The sequence below is a fragment of the Vanessa tameamea genome, chromosome 13 (genome assembly GCF_037043105.1).
Source record: "Vanessa tameamea isolate UH-Manoa-2023 chromosome 13, ilVanTame1 primary haplotype, whole genome shotgun sequence".
In the NCBI taxonomy this organism is placed as follows: Eukaryota; Metazoa; Arthropoda; class Insecta; order Lepidoptera; family Nymphalidae; genus Vanessa; species Vanessa tameamea.
In genome coordinates this window covers 9700510-9724366 of record NC_087321.1, presented here as the reverse complement: position 1 = coordinate 9724366, position 23857 = coordinate 9700510, and the positions used below count along the sequence as shown (strand labels likewise).

The window sequence follows — 23857 nt, the reverse complement described above, 5'->3', positions numbered from 1 at the left end:
CGGTTGTTACATTTTTTGACTAAAGAATCTTTTAAAAATACAATCAGTTACAAATTTCTTATTATTAAATCTATGTTCTAAAGTATTCCAACAAGTTAAATAGTTTTCACTGGTAATCGGTAGATGTCGCAACAGTTGCTCAGCTTCGCCTGTTAGATAACTCTTCAAATAATGGAGCTTCGGTACGTCATCCAATGAGTTATTCTTGTGTACAAGAGAGAGAAACAGGTCTCGGAATGTAGTCCACTGAGAGTAATGATCAGAGAATGTAGGTATAGAGATTCTAGGTAACTTTACGCAGTTCTGGTTACCGTTAGCTTTCACACAATCTGAAGTGGTTTTATCGGTATGGTAGTATAGGTGATCCTTCATTGCTGTTTTGTAATCTGTATACAAATCTTCAGCCTTACTATACATATTACTTGTATTGTACTCCGATTTCACATACTCTTCCTTCTTACACTCAACTATTAATTTACGATGTGTTTCTTCAAATGAAAACCATTGTTTTTCTAAAAATTCAAGCCTTGTTTCTTTGTAGCTCATTGTAATTCTCTCTTTTGGAGATTTCTTAAAGTTTATGTAGCTTCTTTCTATCTTTTTAATAACGTCATCTTGTAATCTTATCCAGGCATCCATTTTTTTCAAGAAAATTTCTGTTTCAATGATAGTTAAAATTTGCTAAGATAAAAAGTCTAAAATTAGCAAATTATTCTAGGTCCAATTTTCGCAAATAATTCTAAGTGTTTAAATACTTAGACGAAATTTGACATGGATTCCTCGGATCTGTGGAACTTTTCTCCGCAAAAGCAGTGCGCTCCGTAATATCTGCACAGGTTATTTTTGTATAGATCACGTAAAATCAAGTAAGACCAACGGCGTACAAACATAAATCTTACCAGCTATCTATTAAAGACGAAATGCTTTGCTATTGCTATTAAATTAAAAAAAAATCTTCAATCTAGGACTCAGAGTTCTGACTTCAGCTTAAATTTAAATTAGTTTTTTTTTATTATTATGACTTTACTTTTTTGAAAGAAAAGTCTAAAAACATAGTACAACAAAGAAAAGATAAGATAAAATAAGCGGCCTTATGATAAAATCGTAGTGTTTAAGTCATGACTGGTAGATCGTACAGCGATGGCGAGTAGATAACAAATCAGCCGTTGGCCCATTAGCCGCAAACTAGGGGTTTTACTCAGCTTTACCTTCCCGCATCGTTTTACCCACTCGAGGGATAAATTTAAAAAAAGTATCGTATATTCTTTCTTGGAGCTTAAGCTTAAACCATACCAAATTCCATCAAAGTCTGTTCAGTGGCTTAGCCGTCAAAGTGTAACAGACAGACAGAATTACTTTTGCATCTTATTGAGAATGTTTCTCGTGGAGATTAATCCGTTATCGTAAGTATAAATAGGCTGTAGATACGGTATACAAAGTATTGTAAAAAAAAAATCTTCTAATTAACCTGATTGGTCAAAAATACACATAGGTACATGTGTACTTATACACGTGGTAGTAGTACATGTGTTGAGTTTTATATTAATTACTTAAGAAATGATTGATTACCCAAAGAAATTTCTATCTCCGTTTTCACACCCTTATGATAATTTACATGATAGAAAACTTGCCTATGTAAGGATATTACTGGGGAAGGCTCCGGTACTTGAAGTATATCTATGGAATGGCTTTCGTATTTATAACATTTATTAGGAATAAGGATAATACTAGGCTAATACTCTTCAGTCGATAAGAAACGCTACTCAGCATATAATAACAATGGAACGTTTGAGTCACTACAATTGATAATATCGTTTATAGACTATTCGTTATTAGACTGTTCGTGTATAGTGAACCGAACCACACGTCAAAATGTGTTATAAATTACTTTTTATGTTTATTATATTTCTTCTCATAAGTGATTCTAGTCAAAAGTTACAAAAATCTGATACAAAACCGTATATATCAAAGTGTTGTCCCGCAAAATATTATGTACATAATTTTGAGTGCAAATCCAACGAAACATTTGATAAGGATTTTTCAGATATCGATGTATATAATAGTAATAGAACAAGAATCAGAAGCTTGAGGGATAATTTTCAAATTGTATCTGGAAATTTTAGGGATCTCATACCTAATTTACCAAATTTACATTTTTACATAATCGAGGTAATTACTTTTCTTTAAATATTTATTAAGATGTAAAATTAATGAGATATTACAATTCATTAATAAAATTAAAACTAATGACCTATTCAATATTTTAGTAACCCATATTGTATTTAGTAGATTTAGAATCGTTTATAGCTTTAACAAACGTCTGAATTTATCGATTTAACATATAAGAACCTTTATTCCAATTGCCACAGGTCAATTTTTGTCATTTTTAAACTTGCGTTTGCGGCTGCGTATGGGTGTAACTACTATAGTCAAGCCACCGACAGCACCTTGATACTATTGCATAATTTTTTATTATAAAAAAAGAAACACTTTGTTTTAAATGTACATGATATTATTTATTTATTATGTAAATTAATGTTGTTTTACACAAAAAAAAATCTCGTCAACAATATCTGTTAATAAATTTGTGTATAAATGAATATCAGACAATAGGATAGAAGGATGTATTGATTTTGCGAAATCAGAAACTTTAATGTTTCAAATATTGTATATTTTTCTTCTTCTCATTACCTATCTTTATTTGATTACTGGCTTTACCTGCGCGAAATTTACAAAACTTTGTTTTTTTTTTAATTGGCTATATGATTCAATTTATATAATAATATTGTTGTAAATATATTTTAAAGCAAATATTATTTTTATAGAATGGAAATCTCGATTTACTTTTTCAACAACCAAATTCAGCGCCCGAGGTGAAAACAGTAAACAACGACAAATTTTGTGTCGACTATGAACTAACATCGGACACATTTTCACCGATATTCGGTGCAATATTTGAAGAAGAACCTCAGAAAGATACGGTTTTTACAATTTTAGGTAAAAGTTAACTATAATTAATTCTCGTTCAAATTATAGAAGGTGACTAAATTAAATCCACCAAAATATCAATGTTTTGTTAACATTGATATTTTGGTGGACTGTTTATATAAACACAAGAACATGAAGTTCACGCTTATCGCAACGATAGCATTAATTTTAAGAGGGTGAATCCCCGAAGCGCAGCTACTTATGTACTAAAACCCGCTTCGGCGCTGCAACTTCTTGCATAAAATAATGTATAATTGTGAGGATAAATAAGTATTATCAGTACTATATTAGGACATTTTCTTGAGCTACTCCAATGTGAGTTGATACAAATATGGCAGAATATCATATAATGGTTTTTATTGTTGATGTATTGAAACAATTTGAGAAAATAAATTATGATATAGGATGACAAATAAAGTTTCATTGAAATTACAAAATATATATTATAACTTATAATAATCGTGTCGGAAACTACTTTAATAATAATGTGAACTTTGAAATCTATCCTAACCTTTAATAAATTTCATAGCTCTGTTAACATCCAGCATATTCTTGTTATTGGTGCTCATAATTTATGCACTTCTGAAAGAATTAAGGAATCTAAAAGGCAAAATTCTCATAGCCATTGTCTTCAGTTTAATGAGTGCCTTTATTTTATTGGCGACGTTGAAAATTATTTTTAACAATACAAGTGTCCAAGTATCTGAAGAATTTTGTTATGGATTCAGTAAGTAACACATTTTTATTTTTTATTTATTGAAAATCTATATTTTGATTCATCACAGTGATAATTTTTATATTTAAATCAATTAACAATAAGAGTTTCATTCACTTGCCACGTTCGTTGACCTATCAACTGATCATCAGGCCTCTTGCAGTCTCAACCAGAGGCTTCCTGCGACCCTTACCCACCTACCTATCCACGCCTTGGAGATCTACCCACGCTATGTCTTTCAGTTCGTAATCACCACAAAAAAAAATTCTGCCCCAGCAGCCGTCAGCTGTGTGTCCCGTCCACTTCGAGCCACGGGCCATGCTAGTTATTTTGGTATGCCCATGGATTTCGTCATTTCTAATTCTATTTTGCAGGAAAACTCCAAGCATAGCCCTCTCCATTGCTCTTCGAGTGACCGTTAGCCTTAATATGATGCGCTTAATAAAGGGCGTTTCCCCTCATAAACTATGTGAAGCTTACCGAGTGCGGCGGAATACCCACGCTGTCTCTTCAAAGGTTGTCACGACATAGCATGCTCATGCTAACGTGACGCCTCTAAGGTTCACTCACCTATGCGTTAGGTATGCCTCCATTTTTAGCTATCCCGGGGAAACCCCTAGACCCAGCGACACTAACGGCGGGTAAAAAAGGAGAACAAGAGCGGGAAGATCTCTCAGAGCCCAACATGATTACGTGCGCATCCTTACGTAAAGCCCGTGTTTTCTAGGAGCGCTCGACTCCCCCTCTCTGACCTCGGCAACGTTTACCTTAAGCGTAAACCATCGGCGCGGGCCATCCGTGGCGTGTTCCCCCGTATCCCCTTCGCTGCAACTGTTGCAGAGAGCCAAAAATTCCGAGTATTAAAAAATAGTTAAAAAAGACCTACAAAAGACCAATCAATTCTATGATGAACCTACCTAAACGGAATGTCTATCCTTGCCAAATATAATCGTCTTACCCTTCGAGAGTCTCCAACCTTTCCTTGAACGTCCGAAGTCGGGATGAGCAACAACTCTGTTTACCAATTATATCACAATATTATAAGCCAAAGTCAAATAATAATATATTTAAAGTATTGCATTTAAAACCCATTTCTACATATTGAAATTAAAAATATAATATGAGTTGATTTTGTATATTATTTTGTACTGTTCCCTCAGTTTCTACATAACGCTTTGTGCAAACTGGTTAATAAGAATTGGCTAGATATTCTTTATGAAATTATATCACCTTGGAAGCGATTCAATCTAGATTTAGAAAAATCATGTACATACAAATACAGATAATAAAACTTCGTTTGTTTATAAAAAAATGTTGACTTAATAATTTCTCACTTTTCAGCTGCGTCCATTTACTTCCTTTTCTTGTCTGCTTTATGTTGGATGAACGTCATGTCTTTTGACATCTGGTGGACATTAAGGTAATAATTATTAACTCATCAATTTATAAGACAAATTTATCTGTTACTTATACAAGCACCAGAATATTTATCATCCCCTGATTGGCTGATTCTATGTCTAAAGATCGAGATGACTGATTACCATCTGAAAACAATAGTTACAATGAAGTTTCAAAATAATTAATTTCAAGTGTCTTATATATGTAGTCATGATTAATTATTAATTTACCTAGGATGACTACTCGACGAACAGTACGTCGCCGTGAAGGACATTATAAGTTTACTGTCTACTGTATCTACGGTTGGGGCATGCCGCTCGCAATGGCCATAGGTTTGATCGCTATAGACGTATCTGAGATACCAGAGAGTATTGTCAAACCTAATATCATACTAAACGGATGCTTTCTAGCAGGTAAATATGAAGAAAAGTAACATATGTTTAACAATAAAACAGACGATATTGCGTAGTGTGAATATAATACATCCATCCATGTTTCAACGATTCTGGCACAAGTATATACATGTGCATGTGGCGCCCTGAACTACAGCATTTCGCGGGGACTAAATTGAAATATTTCCCCTTAGAGAAGCCTACACTCAGTTAAAATAATTTGTCAGTTTATGTATTAAACACACAATTTAGTCGTAAATTCGTCTATCAATATTTAGGTCCTTATACTTTACCGAAGGTGCCAAAGGAGGCATAATATTGTCTGGGGACACTAAGCTAAATTATTCTTTTAATTAAATATATTCTGAATTAATAAACAATAATCTAAAAATTATTATTAATATTATTAGGTCTATTGTTATTATTTTTCAATTAATATTGTAATAGGTTAATACCATGCGTCATAGATTGAGGTTACTGAGACTGATATTCGTTGCGGCCAATGAGGAAAAATATTATAGACAACATTGGGTAGTGCTTACGTGCGTGAAATACAGTGACGCACTTACCAGTCAATGCAAAGCTTTTTGACTGTAAATTAATATACTTGGGTGCCTCGTATCTAAAGAGGTTTATAAGTTCTAGCAACAGTAGAAAGATTGTTCAGATTTCTGCAAATAAAGTAAATAGATCTATTTATTACGTCTGCCTCATTAGGCAGACGTTAGATATCTGACTTTTTTCGTGTTATAGTTTTAAGTTGTGTATAATATTTCAAATAAATATAAAGTGAAGACAAGGTAGACCTAGATTGTTCGAGTGTAAAATAGCACAGAAAAATCATCTACCAGCTTCCTCTTCTTCACGTCTTGAATTTAGGACTTAATTGACTGGACCAACTCATTTGTTGATTTTATGTAACGAATGAAAATATGCTAGATGAAACGATCAATTCATAATCCAAAATGATGGCCAGTTAACAATAATATTAAATTCAGATTCGTTATAGATACCATTTCTTTTTTTCAGATAAAGCAAAATTATTGTACATGGATATTCCCATGCTGTTGTTGATTTCTAGTAATTGGATATTCTTTCTGGTGACGGCATATAACTTTTGGTGTTTTGGAAGAGAAACTCAGATGCTTAATCACAATAACGTAAACAAACATCGCAAGAAAAGAGAAAGGTAAATATTAAAACTATGTACACAAATTTTGTATTTATAGAAATATCATCATACTACTATAAGCCATTCCACGAGCCATCTAGGGAACAAAATACTCAAAAAAAACGAAACTTCATTGGTCGATGCATACCGCTAGACACGAATCCAGCATGTAAGACAATCATAAGTAATGATTTGGCCAATGAATATCACGCGCATTAAACAATTCGTACACAAGTGCAATTCCCTTTTGGAGCTAGTTTCGTGGAATGGAGTATGATTATATACAGCTAGACTTTTTGGCAATATCTTTCACCGAAGAACACTACAATATTAAAATGTTATCACCTATATCGTATGTATTCATTAATTAAGGTGATATAAACCTAGAAGTTAATCTTTAATAAAATGCAAAGGAAATAAAAATTTGGTAACGTGCTTCATATTTTTATTATTTCACAGATTCTTGGTTTATTTAAAGTTATCTATTGTCATGGGAATAAGCTGGGTTACAGAAGTAATCAGTACATTTTTACCAAATTTGATGATGTGGTATATTACTGATGCATATAATATGTTCATTGGTATTGCAATATTTTTCATATTCGTATGTAAGAAGGACATTCGAATCAAATTGGCTAAACGGTAAGTTATTACCAGAATTCGAAAACAAAGAGGCTCTCAATAATCTTTGGACCTGTATTTATATGATTTTCGCTATGCTGTATGTATGGTATAGGTCTAAGGTGGTCCCATCTCAATCAATTAGCTATAGACATTGTTAAATTTTTATTTGAACCGTACATATTTACTGGGTGGTAGGTCTTTGTGTAAACCTGTCAGGGTAGGTATCACCCACTCATCTGGTATTCTGCCACCAAACAGTAATACTTGGTATTGTTGTATTTCGATTTGAAAGGTGAGTGAGCCAGTGCGACTATAGACACAAGGTACATAGCATTTTAGTTCCTATGGTTTACCCAGCGTATTAGCAAAGTAAGGAATGGTTATATTTCTTACAGCGCCAATGTCTATGGGCGGTGGTGACCACTTAACATCGGGTGGCCAAAATGGCCTGTATAACAATGCCAGTCCGCCTATATATTACATAAAAAAATGTTTATAGAAACATACATATTTTTCTCCTAATTTTACTGTTAGCAAGGATTTGCTTTGCTTTTGATGAGCTCCAGGATCTATGGACTTATAAATGAGCCGGAAGACTAACAAGGCAGTCGAATTACTCAAATCAAAATGATGGATATATGCGTGGATTAATGTCATCCGACACGTGCAGGTTTTCTAGTGGTGTTTTATGTCGCCATTGAACACACAATAAGTATATTAAATCAAAGTGCTTGCCTGTCTTGATGAACCGATCAATCCACTTGTTATCTGTACTTATCCACTGGACTATTTTGGCTACAATTTTAGTAGAGTATTGGTTACGCTATACTTTTTTTTTAGGTTTCTCTGCTGCCCTGCCGCCTCATACAAATCATCGGCTCTCTTGCAAACTCCGTCGAGTTCTTGGTAGACGTTTACCAAAAAATATCTATAAAGATATTTTACTTCTATATAAATAGACATTATATTTATTTAGGGTCGAACCCATTGTATTTGTTGCGTATGACGACAACGCAAAATGATTAATATGAAAGAAATGTAAAATGTAAATGTAAAATTAACAAGCGTTGCTTAGCTTAACTCAAATAATGTGAAATTAATATTAGAGAACATTCTATGTGGAGTTAATTTTTTTTTGTAAGTGTATGTTTTATGAGAATGTTGATTTATAATTAATGTTTTTTTTTAATGATAAGAAAATATCTGAGATTGTTGAGGTAATTAATTTTGTCTTAAATTAATATAGATAAAAGAGTAGGCAATAGTTCTGAGCAAGAACTACATGTCCGTCTCATTTGCACGACTGGCAGCCGCTTTAGTGTACGGACGGCGTGCCGGTTGAGCTCACTCAGGTGGGGACAAAAATAATGGGAATTTGTATAAAAGGGTGCCTAATTGTTGGGTGGTAAGACGAGGTGCGATCTCATAGGAGACACCCTCAGGATAGACGTCACTTGGAGCCCGGAGTGTACTTTACATGAACGATGGAGTAATTCCCACATTTGTGATTGCTTACTTTTGTCGACTTATTGTTAATCTTATACGTTTCTGGAAAGCATAACCACAACAGCTGCTTCAACAACAAATACTTCTAAGCTCGAGCTAATTCTTATTAAACAGCTCCGAACCGTAAGACCCCTTAGAATATGATACTTAATATTAAAGATTATATGAATTATCTATATGATTATTACAGACTGCATCGAGATATCGTTGCTCAAGCGTTCGAATTGGTTTGTAAGGCCGTATTCATGTGCGAAATATTTTTGTTTTTATTATTTGTAGTGTTCATACCGTCGGTGTATAATCGCTATAGTTCGATTTGTCTCATTAGGTGTAAGTTTTTAAATACAACGTCAGAGTTATGCAAAAAGTATTTAGTTAAAAGTCATTTCTAATATGTTTTATTATTTAAATAATAGATGTCACTGTACCAAAATTAAATCGCGCTAACGTTTGGTATTGTTGTAAATACTAATGTTCGAGAAATGTTTGTGTATTCAGTTCAAAAATAATAATGTATACGTGAAGAATAAAGTATCAGTGTATAAAGTGAAGTGTTTTACTGTTCCTGAAGTAAGCTTATGTACGACTGTGCGGGTTGTACAGTTAAGTTGAGAAAAAATTAAACCAAAAATCTTCTTAGTATACATTAATTTTAAAAAACTACTGGGGAAAATCGAATATACTCCGCGCCTATACAAATGCTACCAAAACAACATAAAACTTATATAGGTACCTAAAACTAAATACACGCTTATGCTAAAGAAATAACAGAAAAGTACCAAAGATTAATAAAAAAATCTAACGCCTGCATAAAAACACCAGCGCCAAGTCATATATAACAAAAGACAGAATAAATTCCATATAGATAAAACATTGAGATTAAGACCACACCAGACATTTCTGGCAGTACATAACTACCTAAGCTCAAATGTGTGAAGACCGATGTCTGTTATTATCGGTGGCATTTAACCATCTAACAAACATTTGAGAGACTCTGCTAATCAAGCCTTCAAATTGTATGAGTGTGGTTTGAGAATACCATTTAAATATAGGTGCTACTCAAAGTTAAGTTGTCCTCAACTGAGTGTTTGATTTGAGGGACAGTATTCAGTCAATTTACCTGATAAATATGTTGGGTTATTATGTTTATTTAAATTATATACATTATGGAGGAGTATAAGGGCAACGTGGGTTATTAATAAAAAAAAAAATGTTTTCGGTTTTTTTAAAAGATACGGTCCATTTACTAAGTCACAATAATCCAAAGGAGAGAGTACTAATGTGTCTACGAGCTTACTTCTAACGGTACTGCTTAGAAATAGTTGAAATTTATAGAGCTTCTTAAGCGAAGCGTAACCATTAGTATTTTTTTCTTGAACATGTGGTTCGCGGATATATATCAGCGGATATATATAATGATATATATCAATTGATTTTTATCTTGATATATATCGATTGATTTTTTCCTATCTTCTAAACAACACTCATAGATCTACGCTTAAGGCCTGACTCTGTTTACTTTTTTATGATTAGTCGATTACAAATTAATATTAAAATAAAATTAGTTGATTTATCTCACAAACAAATGAATATATAATAATAAAAGGTACTTGTTTTTTAAGTGTTCATTAAAATTTTCTTTCTCAAATAGATAAACACTAATTCCTTTGTTACTTTTTTTTTAATAAAAAATGTGGTATTTCGACACTTGTATTATTTTACAAATTCCTTTCATATTTTTAAGTGTTTACAGAATGAAATTCGCTTCGTTTTCTTAGTCTGGATATATATCTGATATATATCAGATATATATAAAAAAATCGGTTATTTGATATTTATTATAAAAATCGGATTTTTTCGAACCCTGTTAAATAGTAAGGATCCTTCAAATAGACACCGAGATTTTTAAACAAGGAAACCACAGGAATGGTATAGTCCTCGATAGAAATACTTATTATAGTTTGATAAAACACAATCGATCTGTTTTTTAGTACCAAATATAGTAAATAAACATTTTTATATCTAAGAATCAGATCATGTTCTCTTCAAATACTAATTAGAATTTAAATCTAATCTCAATTTATATTTTTATGCAATGCACAAATGTATGGAATGTATTCAATCTCATCAAAAGCTGTAAATCGTCTGCGTACATGTGAGATCAAATCTGATGTATAAATAGAAGAAAGCCAATATGGATGCCTGCACGACACTCCTAGTTACGTAGAGAGTAGGTACTCGACCCAGCTGATCTACCATTTGTATCCAAGCATTCCACTATCTTCAAATGATTAACAAAATAGTTCTTGGACCAGTTGCAAACATTTCATCACAACCGTAAAAACGAAGTTTAATATATTTAATGATTAAATTGATTATGACTTCCTGAATACGAATATAAAATTTAAAGAATTACTTTTCCAAGAATTATTTTTCATCTATAATTATATTATTTATCAAGTTGAAGTTTCTTATGAAAGAAAAAATGAAGTAAAGTTAACACTATACAATTGCCTAAAAATATCATAGTCATAATTATCATATTTTAATAAATAGAATAATTCATTACATTAGTGAAATAAGACTTTAGAGGTTAATTAATATTTTTTGTCCTATTGCTAAAGTAGCTGTTTACAATTTGATATTTATTATCTGTAAAACTTTGTTATCACTTATATAACGCTACAGTTGGTAGCGCCACTGTGCCCCTTGTTTTATCTGTGGATATTTAGTATGATTGATTTTCTCGATTCGGCCCGGGGGCCAGCTGTTTGCTGCACCGACTGCATTGCGCCTGCCTGAACTGAATGCACTTGTAAAAAAAAAACTATCCAAGACCTAGCCCAGATTTAAATCTATCCAGTCCGCCCTCAGCCGTCGCCATGGCCTCTGTCGATATGAGGTGTGTTAGTTTTCATTTTGTCTTTGAGATTTAATATTTTCATAATGTATATTATAAATATTTTCCAGAGTATACGACGAAATCGAAGCTCTTGAAGCTATTCTGATCGAAGACCTTGCTGTAAAGCATGATGATGGGGTACCAATTATTGAGACCGTGGTACATCCATCGACTGGGGATCAAATCGATCTGCAGTATGTATGCGTTACGCTGGTGGTCAAGTTAACCCCAGATTACCCTGAAAGTAGCCCCGAGGTGTTCCTAAAGAACTCAAGAGGTCTGGATGATTCGTTGTTATCCGATATCGATTTGAAAATTAAGGAGAAACTGGATAGACATGTCGGAAATCCGATTGTGTTCGAATTGATTGAGGTAAGTTTTTATTAAGTTTTTTCTAAATGAAAGTTAAAATGTATTTTAATCAAAATATTCATAATTTCTAAATTAATGCTAATTAAGAAAAAATAAATACAATATTCTATCTTTACAAAATAATTTACAAATAGAAGATATTTTTATGTATAAGATTTATTTTTTAAAGAATTATTTTTAGTAATAGAATTGTTTTAAAAATAAATGAAAGTGCACTTTTTATCTACAATATAGATTTTCTTTCAAAATTACCAGGTAAAGAATTATTTAAATTAAGAAAAATAGTAAATTACCTTTAAAGTAAAACTTAATAAGTGTCAGAATTTTATTTTTACTTTTACTGCTCTGCTTATTTATTTATTTATTTAATATTAATAAATAAACAATTGAAGAGTTTAAAATTGTAATATGCAAAATGCTCAGAGCTTGGTGTTTATTAAACTGTTTTTGTGTTAAAATCAAACAAATGCAATGCTATTTTTAATTTAATCAATAAATTATTGAGAAATAACTAGTATAGATATGTGTTCACTGCTGTATTTGCTTTCTTTGTATATATCTAGTCATGTTTACTGTTCAAATAAAAATAAATGTTTGTTTAAAAAAATGATTAATAACAGAGCTAATACATATAATCATAAGTCCTAACTATAACAGATTATTATATAACTTACCAAATGATATTAAAAATGTAATTATTTGAAAACTATATTTAAAGATTAACTGAAAAAAATGCTCGATTTTAAAATTAAATTGATTGATAAGATATGGAGATGTTATTTTATGATAAGATATAATATATTTGCTATATATTTTTACTTGGTCGGGCTTGGTGCAAGCCCTTCTTGGTAGGTACCACCCACTCATCAGATATTCTACTGTTAAACAACAGTACTCAGTATTGTTTTGTTCAGGTTTGAGTGAGCCAGTGTAACTACAGGCACAAGGGACACAATAGCTCCCAAGGCCGGTGGCACATCGGTGATGTAAGGAATAGTAAATATTTCTTACAGCACCCTTGTCTATGGGCCCTTACCATTAGCTGGCCGATTTGCCTGTCGACCTACCTATATCATAAAAATAAAAAAAAATATCTTATGCAGTGACTGATAAGAGGGAGAGAATTATTATTGTAATTAAAGTTTTTAACAAGCAACTTAAAGCAAAATAAACAGTTGCATGCTTTTTTTACTTTGCTAAGTGTAGATTACACTCACCTGAAACCTGGATCTGCCATTGATCTTTTATTTGTTATGGCTGGCTAAAGTTATTGTAATATTAAAAATGTGTCTACAGCTTTGTAAATAAATACATTTGAATTATTATTTTATTTAAAATAATGATTACAGATTGTCCGTGAATATCTCACTAAATGGAACTTACCAAGTGGTCAGTGTGTCATTTGTCTTCATGGCTTTGTCAAGGGCGACGTCTTTATAAAGACGCCTTGCTACCATCATTTCCACAGCAACTGCTTGGCTAAGCATTTGATTAACAGCGAGAAGTACTATATGGAGGAGTATGAAAAGCTGCCCAACTGGCAGAGGGCTCAATCGCTACCATACCAGGTATTAACAAAGAACTGCTACCATTTATTAACACAAATATACATAGAAACATATAATAATAAAGACTTAAGTCTTTATTTATAAAATACATTAAATTATATAACCATGGAAAATTCTGGTTTCTGTGTGCATTTTAACAAATCCTCCTGTACCCCAATTGCCACCATTGATCTTGATTTTTGGCAACTTTAGCCCAGAAAGGTCCCAAGATTTGGAAGATGATTGAAACATGTGTGTTCATATAAATATGTAATCCTTATTATATTATATATAATATTAGGGGGGGGGGGGGTGTTAATGAGGGACGTGTGGGTCTTCGCTACTCTAGGTACTTTTCAATTTGTAGTATTAGATAAGATAAAATAAATTAGTAATACATAGGTAATGTACACTTTTATTTTCATAGCAAACATGCCCGGTTTGCCGCTGCGCAATATCATTCGACGTGAAGACCCTGGAGGAAGCTCCTCCACCAATTGAATCCATAAACGCTCCACCATTTCGCTTGACTGCTGAGTTAAAGGTAAAATATTCAAAATTATTTTGATCATATACAAAAATACGAACATTATATTTTATTATTATATTGTGTGATTCCCAGGCTCTGCAGGCGCGCATGTCGGCGATGTTGGCGCGGCAGGTGGAGCGCGGCGGAGTGGTGGGCTCCGGGGACGACGGGCCGCCGCTGCTGACCATCTCTACTGCCGCAGACAACGAGGTAATATTAAATTTTTAAATATGATTGCTATATATACATAGTTCAATAGACGAGGACGCGCCCCTATCATATTCCCAATGGCTACGGTTCGAGTGTGAAATGCTAGATTATGAATTGTATTACTACGCTCTGAATAAATGTAAGTTCATGCAATTGAAATCAATAGAATCACAGTACCCTGGAAATTTGCTCGATATTAAATAAAATTTAGAAGGTTGATGTAAATGGAAAGATATCTCCCAGGGAGGCTTAAAGAGAGAGCTCTTGTTAGTGAGGGGAACCCCTCAAGGATCTATTCTTGGTCCATTTCTCTTCCACATTCATATAGATGACTATGCTTTGGTAATAAATACGATATAGTACGGTTTGCTGATCTAATACTTTTTTTATTTATTAAGATAAAAAGACGTCTTTCAATATAATATGAAGATGTGGACTTTGCTCCTTCTGAAAAAGTAAATTGGTTTAGTGTTAATAACTTACTGCTGAAATTTGGTTGATATTTCATACAGCGCCAATATTACCACTTACCATCCGGTGACCCATATTCAGCGTAGCTATTCTATAAAAAACAGCTCCAGGAATCAACATTTTTAGTTAAAGTAAATCATTTAATTTGCGAATTATTGAAGTATAATTTTGATCACGATGACTCATAAAGCGACTCATAAACTTTTTTTAACATTAAAAGGAGCCGAGGAGCTCTACCAGCGGTGCTCAGCGAGAGACGAATAGTGACCGCGTCGTGCCCAGCACCTCCACTGATAACACGCCTGATCAGCCCTACCGTGGGCCATACCGGTGAGATATGTACAAATATATATTTTTTTATGCTGAAGCGAAATAGAGATACAGTTATAGTTGAATTTGTTCATCGTCATCCAATCAAAAAGGCCCAACTCTCCAAGGCACGTCTGATAAATTCGGAAGCACTTTAAAAACTACCAATTCACCCTTGCCTCAAAAATATTTTCGTGTCATGAGAGGCACATTACATTGCCATGAGGCCACCAAACCTAATCAGCGATGTAACACGGGTTCCGTCGTCCGGCAGCGGGTTCAACCGGCGCGCCAAGCCGGGCCGGCGCGGCCGCGGCGCTGCGCGGTGACCCGCCTACCGCGCACGCGCCCCGCCCGCCGCCTAGCGCTCCACTCCGCACCTTGACGAACCGGCTCTATCCGCTTTTCGACGGTCACCGATCTACCTCCCCGACACTCCCCGCCGCGCTCTCGGTGCGCCTTCGCCGACGCTCGCCCGTCTCCGGCCTCGGGTGGACCGTTCGGCGGCCCGCGACCGAGATCCGCACGACCGCCCGGGAAACTATCGGGCCGCGTCCGAATCTATAATCGATTTTCGCTATCGGGTTATTGTTTATCAAAATCGGATTCGTACTCTAGCAGATGTTCGTATTTCGAATTGTGGCGGAATTCGGATGTTTACTTTTACTGTATGTGTGGTAGTTCGATGTCGGACCGGCTGCGGTCTGCGCGAGACAAAAACTATAACGGAAGGAAAAGAATCGATAATATCCGACCGAGTTTTGGACGTGTGCCTATTTTATATAGACTCGAAGAAAAGCTTTAAAAATAAACAACCGAAATTCCTGAATTCAATAAATAATTTTCCGATGGCGAATCCTAGATTTGTGGCATCGAAATTAATATATTTATATGTGTCAGAATTTTTTATATACACAGGGTCCTATATTTTGTTGACCGACCAAAGTCGGGTTTTATATTCGAGACTGACGATTTACCCTAGTTCACTAAAAGCACTTAATTTATTTACAAAACGTATTATCTACCATGTGAGCTACATTCGATTGAGCTGCATATTCCTCATAAGTAAGCAACGAATTTATTTGCTAATTACAAGTACACTAGGAGCTTTTTTGCATAAACATAAAAAAATAGTATAAAATTTATGAGTCGAAAATTTGTTTCATCAAATTAAACCGCCAGAATTTTCTATTCTGTAAAAACAATTCGAAACTCACCGCAAGTACACGATCCTGAAATGTTGGAAAGATATATACGACATTGAATGTTACTGTAGTTAATACTTATAATATTTTTAAAAAAAATAATACACACTAACTCATAAAATAGCGTAATGTAGGTTTTCATCAATACCTAGTACCTATTAATGCAAACAAAGCGAGTTCTTACAAAATAACTCAACATGTTACCGAGTGCTCATTTAGTTTTACTGATGATATTTCGATCGATGTGTGATAATTGATTGACATATCGTCACACAAGTTCCAACTACAGTCGACAAGAGGAATCACCTATAATGGTTTAAAAGTCAGCCTTATTATCAAAATTAATTTATTAAGACCAATATTGACCCATTCTAGAACAATGAGTATACTTTTATATAACTTACCAAAATATTAAATCAAAACGAACAACAATACATTGAATAATGTATTACTGGTATTGAAGTACTTGCCCTATTCCTTAAATTATATAGTCTTTATGTGTTAATATATTTGCAATTCAAGCCGACCACGAAAGTAACAATTTTGGCATTTAGTTGAATGTGAAATTTAAAAAGACAATTTCGAGTTACTTAACCCACACAAAAGGCCCATATGATATAAAAATTTCGATACCACAAAGAAATCCCTAAATATATCCAAATATCGTTACGTTCTTGTAAGATGAGTTTGAAGTAAATTATAAAAAAATCAAAAAAAAAAAAAAACTACATCTTACAAGATCGTTGCAAGATCTGATGAACGGTGATCGATAATTGAAAACCCGGTTTAGCCACGGAAGACGGTGGGGCGGCACAAAACCCTCAATTAATAGTCATTCATTGTACTCCTAGATATCAACTCCTGTGACGATTCTAGTCAATCCCTAGATTCACGTACTAAATGTTAAATGTTTCAATGTTCGTCTCGGCGCCTTCGCTGATTAAGCTATCCACTATGTTCAATTTAGGGCACCTCGTTTAATATATATACAGAATATGTGCAGACGCGCAAAAGGGACATAACTTCTTAGTTCCCAAAATTGATGGGGCATAGGTGATATAAGGAAAATTTAATCTTTCTTCCATCGCCAATGTCTATGAGAGGTGGTGACCAATGGCCACTGACCCAAGTACCATAAATAATTTACCACCGTATTCGACAATTTTGTGTTCATCAAACATTGAATATTTCACGCGGACGATGTTGCAATTAACATCTTATTTCTAATGATTCCTGTGAAAGTGAAAAAATGAAGAAAAGTCAAAAACGAACGATTCAAACACTAGACACAAAAACGTCTGTATATAAAGTACATATATCAAACGAGGAACGTCATTTTAAGCTTTTCTCTTTATATTTATATTTGATTCAAAAAGTGTAAGTTTTTTTCTATTTATTCTGAAATGTTAAAAAAGGTTAGCAAGTGAAGTGTAATTTGTGAAATAGGAAAGGAATTTTTTTATGTATTTAAAAATGTTTAATCTCTCTTCTTGGGAATGATCCTTAAATAATCCCTAAATATAAAACGGGTATACTACCGGCGATGTTATATTTAGTAATATTATTTTTAGATGTATTTTGTTTTTATTTACATTACATAATATTTAATTTATAAATTTGTTAATTCTATTTTGAATTATAATTTAATATTAAATACAATGAAAGAAGACACGGACTGTTTTTTTAAATTGATTTATGTTTTATATGGAATTGTTTTTTTTTAGGTAAATTAAGATGTTTTAGATTTAATAGTTATGTTTATTTAATAAACTTTGCAGCTAGTTTTTTATTTTAAGGATATTTATTATGGTGTTTAAATAACTACTCATTTAAACAAGCTAAACTAAGCAATTAAGAAGCTAGTAAAAAAGGGTTGCCAAAAAGTTTATTATGTTATATTAGAAATTAATAAATACCAGTGTTGCAACGCTATTGGATTTATATAATTTGTAATCTTGCCATATAAATTAATTGTAGCACGAAGTATTAGTATTGTTATTACATTCCACTGTATAAGCAATAATATTTTTTTTATTTTAGTGTTCTAATGACGCGGGTAAGATTTAGGTGATGGAAATGTACTTAAAGCTAGTATTGTTTTCTATAGTTATCCAATTTTTAGAAATTTAATTTGAATCTCTGCTATCGCTTATAATTAGTATGTAATTTTGAAAATTTTTATCTTATAGATAAATTTATATACTTGAACAGCAAAATATTTGCCTTTCGCAATGAGATGATAAGTTTTTTTTTGTTCAAGTACATAAAGTAGTATAGAACATTAAATGTCTATATGCGTCATAAACGCTTATTTCCATACGTAAAACGTGTATCGGTATATTGTCAGTTTTGTGTCATTTTATCTGTGTGTAGAATTTGATGGATCAATAAACTTACCAAAGACAATGTTGTTTTATTTCTGAAAATATCCTATTAATAATAAAATATTAAATGATGTACCTATGTTTATTAGTTAACTTATAGTCTATTCCAACCACAAGAGGACAAAAGCAAAGTGAACACATTTGACAGCAAATTGACGCGATATCATTGGTTGAAAGCTACATTGATTTGATATTTATTATGGATTGAAAATGACGTTTTGAACGTCGACGAAATTGTTGTCGGAACTTTGAAAGTAAAATTAAAGTGTATATAAGTAGTTAAGTATAATAGTGTTGTATTATAAATAAAGATATCGTAATCAAAAACTCTTAGTAGTGCACAATATAGCTGAACTATTAGGAAATCGCATGAAATGCGTAAATCTAAGGTTCCTTCTGCAATATTTTAATGAAAATATATATTATTATATTGTTATTTAATAAATTAATCTTAAAACCGATAAATATGTGCCACAGAGTTATACCTAATTTAAGAAGAAGGCGGTCGTTTGAACGCTCGCGGCCGCCATGTTACATATACGGCGTCCAACCTTCAGTTGCTTCCGATAGAAGCGGTCATTTGCATGTCTGACCTGGACAAATATGGCCGTGTCCCAATGGTTCCTGAACCGGTGTTTGGTATATTGACCTCGTATAATGTAACAATTTAAGCCGCATTCTTTTGATTCCGTGAATTATAGTTAAATGATTAAACCTTAACCAATGTATTTTCTGTGATTCGACGGTAAATTGATTATAAAATTTAAAAAAATATATTTTAGTACTGAGTCCACTCTAAACTATAGACTACATATATTCTATTAATATGACTTAAGCCGTGGCCTTTATAGCCAACCTTGTAAATATAACGATCCAGCCTATTTCTTTTGATATTTTATTTAAAAAAAGTACATAATTACAAAAACTGGTAAAAAACACGAGTCTATCGATTATTCTCGGTAGAATCTATAATTCGAACCGGTACTATTGAATTTAATACGATTCTGAAAATAACTATTCAAAAGTGCAGAATAAAGTATATTTTGATTTTATTGTTATTAATAAATTAATCCTCAGCTTAAAACTATAAATTATAACTATTTAAATTTATTTACATTACAATTATTTATGTATTCGTTTATTATATTAAAAACTATTCTATATTCGAAGCTTGATGTTATGTACCTACTATTATAACCTTTATCAACAGATGGCCTACCCAATGAACAAAGTTATAAACTTCAGCTTTATACAATAGAATAGGTTTAAGTTTATAATCTAAGAAATGGGGTAATATTAGGAAGACAAAATGAAAGCCTTATCCTACGGAAGTCAAAAATGATAGCGTAGGTGGTAAAATGGTCGACTATTTTATAGAAAGTTTCACTACACCAGATAATTTAAGCATAATTATGTTCATAATTGAATCAGTATATAATTCATTTTGGATAATATTATGGAAACTCAAATAAGTCATAATTAAAAGACAATATAGTAAATACAAGTATGAAAATAGTATTATGTTACCTAATAAATTTAAATAATGTATGTCACAGACCAATGGAACGTGTGTATCTTAACAGAAGATTACGAGTTCAATTCCAGACAAGCATTATAAAATCTTCGTATGCGTAATAAAATATATGTTCCCTAATCTCTATTTTCTTCTATTCTATGTTACTTCATCTTGAAAAACATGAAGAAATGATTCTGATGAAAGTCTGCCAAACCTGTAACTACCAAATAACTTTGGTGTAGCGGTGTGGAAGAAACTCCAAAGCTTCTAAAGGAAAGGAGTGCTTAGCCATACTGTGAGCTATGGACATTAACTTGCTGTCGAGATAAAGTTAGATATACACGAAATATCTTAATTTGAGTTACATTGATTCCATTTTCATTGGTAAATTTTACCGGAAAAACTTTAAAATTATTTATGTTAACCTACATCATATACAGCATTTTCCCTTGTCAGAAATATTAAAAACAAGTAGAAATAATAAATGTAAATAAATATGCAAAGAAATCTTTGAATTTGTTACTAATGGATTTTTTTATTTACATTGGAGTACCTATTAAATAACACAAAGTAAACTTGGGCTTGTTTTTTACTTATTCGATACTATAATAATAAACCATGCGGGACGTGCTGGATGGACTACAAGGGTTGTGTGGTTTTCACGCAGCATATTTATCGGTAACGCCCAACCGATCAAGGTCAACGACGTATATCCACAGTAAACCATAGTTTAAAGGCAGTTTTAAAGCAAGCTTAGATTATTATGATGATGCTGTTATTTAAGTTTTGAGCGCTACTGAAAAGTATTTTTTATTTAAAGCCTAAGACAAAATCTTTATTTAATAAATAAGCATTACACCTCGCTTATTTACTGTCTACTCTGTTACCGGTTCGGAAAGAAACATTTCAGACCTGAGTAAAATCGGCGAAAGAAACTCTCCTGATGTAATGATGATTAGTCATTCTGGAAGTCAACAACTAATGAGAACTAATTGTATCATGGCCTTTAATAAATCTTATTTAATGAAAAAATTCCATATAAGTAATATATAGTACAGTTTTGGTGTACTTATACTTCGTTGTTTAGTTCTAAAGATTTCTTGGCCATGATTATCCGCAACCACCTTCATAGGTGAGTGGAGTTCTTGACTTTGCCAGTACTGATTGCTCTAAGCTAGTCATTAGGAGGCGAATTCTACAAATTAATAAAGGTTACGATACACTCTCGATTCTTTTCCTCAAAAAAATAAACGTCAACTGCATAGTATATATATAACATAACATAATCAGCCTGTAAATTTCCCACTGCTGGGCTAAGGCCTCCTCTCCCGTTGAGGAGAAGGTATGGAGCATATTCCACCACGCTGCTCCAACGCGGGTTGGTGGAATACACATGTGGCAGAATTTCGTTGAAATTAGACACATGTAGGTTTCCTCACGATGTTTTCCTTCACCGCCGAGCACGAGATGAATTATAAACACAAATTAAGCACATGAAAACTCAGTGGTGCCTGCCTGGGTTTGAACCCGAAATCATCGGTTAAGATGCACGCGTTCTAACCACTGGGCCATTTCGGCTCTTTACAGCATAGTAACTGGAGAAAAAATATACTAATTTAAATGACAATTTCTCGAATCGGGCCCGAAGTTAAATAAAAATGTAAAAATTTACCCATAATTTACTGTTATTAAAACGTAATAATATCGAATCGATATGTCTATATCTGACATCTACCGTATCTACCGTATAGGTTGAGCGCGTAGGTATTAATTTATTTTCTATTTACATCGTATAGGACGCCGGGTCTCCGTGACTCACCCGACGGATATGGATAAAACAACCGAGGATGTTTGGTGAGTAATATGATTATAATAAGGTTCGTTATCGTTGGAAGCGAGACGTTTTGAAGTTTGCGACCTTTGGTGCTTGTTAAAAATATAATTTTGTATTTATAAATCCACGTTTTGCATTAAAAACAGGAATGTTTAACTGTGGTAGTGGTCTGATTGAGTTCTATATCTGCGTGTCATCTGTAGTCAGAAGACGGCCTGATTGATGATAGAGAAAATAAAACGAATACTTTCCATAAGCTTGATGATCAACACAATTTAATCTCATACACGGCTAATTTATATCCATAAGATATAATCAATTTTTACTTAAGGTGTTACTAAAATTTGTGTAATTGTAGTTTTTGTAGCAATTACAATTACACTGTTTAATAACATTTCGGTCGTGGAAGAAGCTTCAAAACTTTTTATAAAGAGGAGAGATGCATATATTTATGGGCTGTTATTGTTGACCATGGCTGTATATTTCAATCGGATGTCGATGCGGCTGTGATCATTGTATAGTTGAAACCTTGAAAGATCTCAATGTTACGTGTTTTCTCCTCGTTTTACATTTGTAAAATAATCTATGCTAATGCCATTAAGAAAAAAAAGTATAATTTGAAGGAAATCATGATTACATAAAAGTAGGGAAATCAACTCCTAATACGAACAATGTAGGTAAATGCAGAGTAATCAAACTCATTTTATTAAAGAATATAATTCAAAGTTTCGCACTCACATATTTTTCAGTTCTACATTGGATATTAAGCTAATAGACGTGGATGCTCTACTCTCGCAGTTTGTTATTGTCTAAGTTTGTGCTGTCTTGTGTTTCTGTACATTTATCACATGATATATTTAGTAGGGATCGTTTATTGTAGTATGAATCTATAATTCATTTCGTATCTCACTCGTGAAACGTTGAAAATCTACTTAATAAGATATTTTATGCGAATATCCTTTGAATATTATTATTCTTTAAAGTCAACGTCGCATATCAATTTCTAACATTCCACGACCGTGTACTGCGGCGAGCTTCGAGCGTTTTCTCACGGAATAACTCTACTGTGTTTCGCTTATTTTAAGTAATATAAAGAAGGCACATAATACAATAACCATTTGCAGCTCTATTTGTATTTTTTATTTAATTTAATTTAATTCACGAAAGTTTTTTTTTTTTTTGGTTTTAATATGGCAGTAACAACTTAACAAACAGATTATTTATAGTGTGGATGTCATTAAGTCTTTCTCGTCCATTTAATCGTGAGTCGTAACCATATGGGTTCTAATAAAAGCAATTAGCGTTATGTTCAGCTACATGTGTTAAATTATTATTTATTCAGATAAACAAGGTAAATCTTTCGATAATAAACGTTTCATAGAGGACCTTATATGATCTGCAGTTTTATGTACAATAAAAGCATATTACAATAACACTAGTGTGAATATTCATAGCGAATTTCTTGAGATATCGAGTTGCAAACAGATTTGCGCGAGTGTTCTATTTGAGAGTTTTCTAATTGTTTCGAATAATAATATTTGTAACAAAACGGTATATTAAATGTTCTCAGTCGATATTAATAATAAAAAGATAATAACTTGTTTGGGGACAGTTACTAAATCAAGTTGTTTTTTTTCTAAATGACACAAAATATGTTATGTAACGGCATGATATTTTTTATATTATAGCAACATTATGTACACTGCCTTAATTTTTACTTTTTTGTATCTTAACTCTATAAACCATCCGACTTTTACATGGTTATTCTACGTCTTTATCGCTGC

General features: G+C 32.8%; 2 protein-coding genes across 2 annotated transcripts; both read left to right on the top strand.

Annotated features, from left to right (window-relative positions):
- Positions 1-1825: 1825 nt before the first annotated feature.
- Positions 1826-9177, top strand: LOC113403463 (G-protein coupled receptor Mth2-like). The gene is made up of 8 exons (XM_064216779.1): positions 1826-2169; positions 2826-2997; positions 3518-3715; positions 5045-5123; positions 5336-5514; positions 6523-6682; positions 7124-7306; positions 8129-9177. The coding sequence occupies exons 1-8, from the start codon at positions 1873-1875 to the stop codon at positions 8196-8198; spliced, it is 1338 nt and encodes a 445-aa protein (XP_064072849.1). The 5' UTR covers positions 1826-1872; the 3' UTR covers positions 8199-9177.
- Positions 9178-11490: 2313 nt separating this feature from the next.
- LOC113403466 (E3 ubiquitin-protein ligase RNF25) lies at positions 11491-16381 on the top strand. Its single transcript, XM_026644023.2, has 7 exons — positions 11491-11696; positions 11765-12068; positions 13418-13636; positions 14043-14159; positions 14238-14354; positions 15046-15155; positions 15409-16381. Exons 1-7 carry the CDS (start codon positions 11677-11679, stop codon positions 15461-15463), a joined length of 942 nt encoding a protein of 313 aa, XP_026499808.2. The 5' UTR covers positions 11491-11676; the 3' UTR covers positions 15464-16381.
- The last annotated feature ends 7476 nt before the right edge of the window (positions 16382-23857 follow it).

Bases quoted from the DNA above. Each gene is read 5' to 3' on its own strand.
- LOC113403463 (XM_064216779.1), top strand. From the start codon at position 1,873: ATGTGTTATAAATTACTTTTTATGTTTATTATATTTCTTCTCATAAGT. The intron at 2,170-2,825 runs GTAATTACTTTT...TTATTTTTATAG, and splicing joins TACATTTTTACATAATCGAG to AATGGAAATCTCGATTTACT. The intron at 5,124-5,335 runs GTAATAATTATT...TAATTTACCTAG, and splicing joins GACATCTGGTGGACATTAAG to GATGACTACTCGACGAACAG.
- LOC113403466 (XM_026644023.2), top strand. From the start codon at position 11,677: ATGGCCTCTGTCGATATGAG. The intron at 11,697-11,764 runs GTGTGTTAGTTT...AATATTTTCCAG, and splicing joins ATGGCCTCTGTCGATATGAG to AGTATACGACGAAATCGAAG. The intron at 14,355-15,045 runs GTAATATTAAAT...TAACATTAAAAG, and splicing joins CTACTGCCGCAGACAACGAG to GAGCCGAGGAGCTCTACCAG.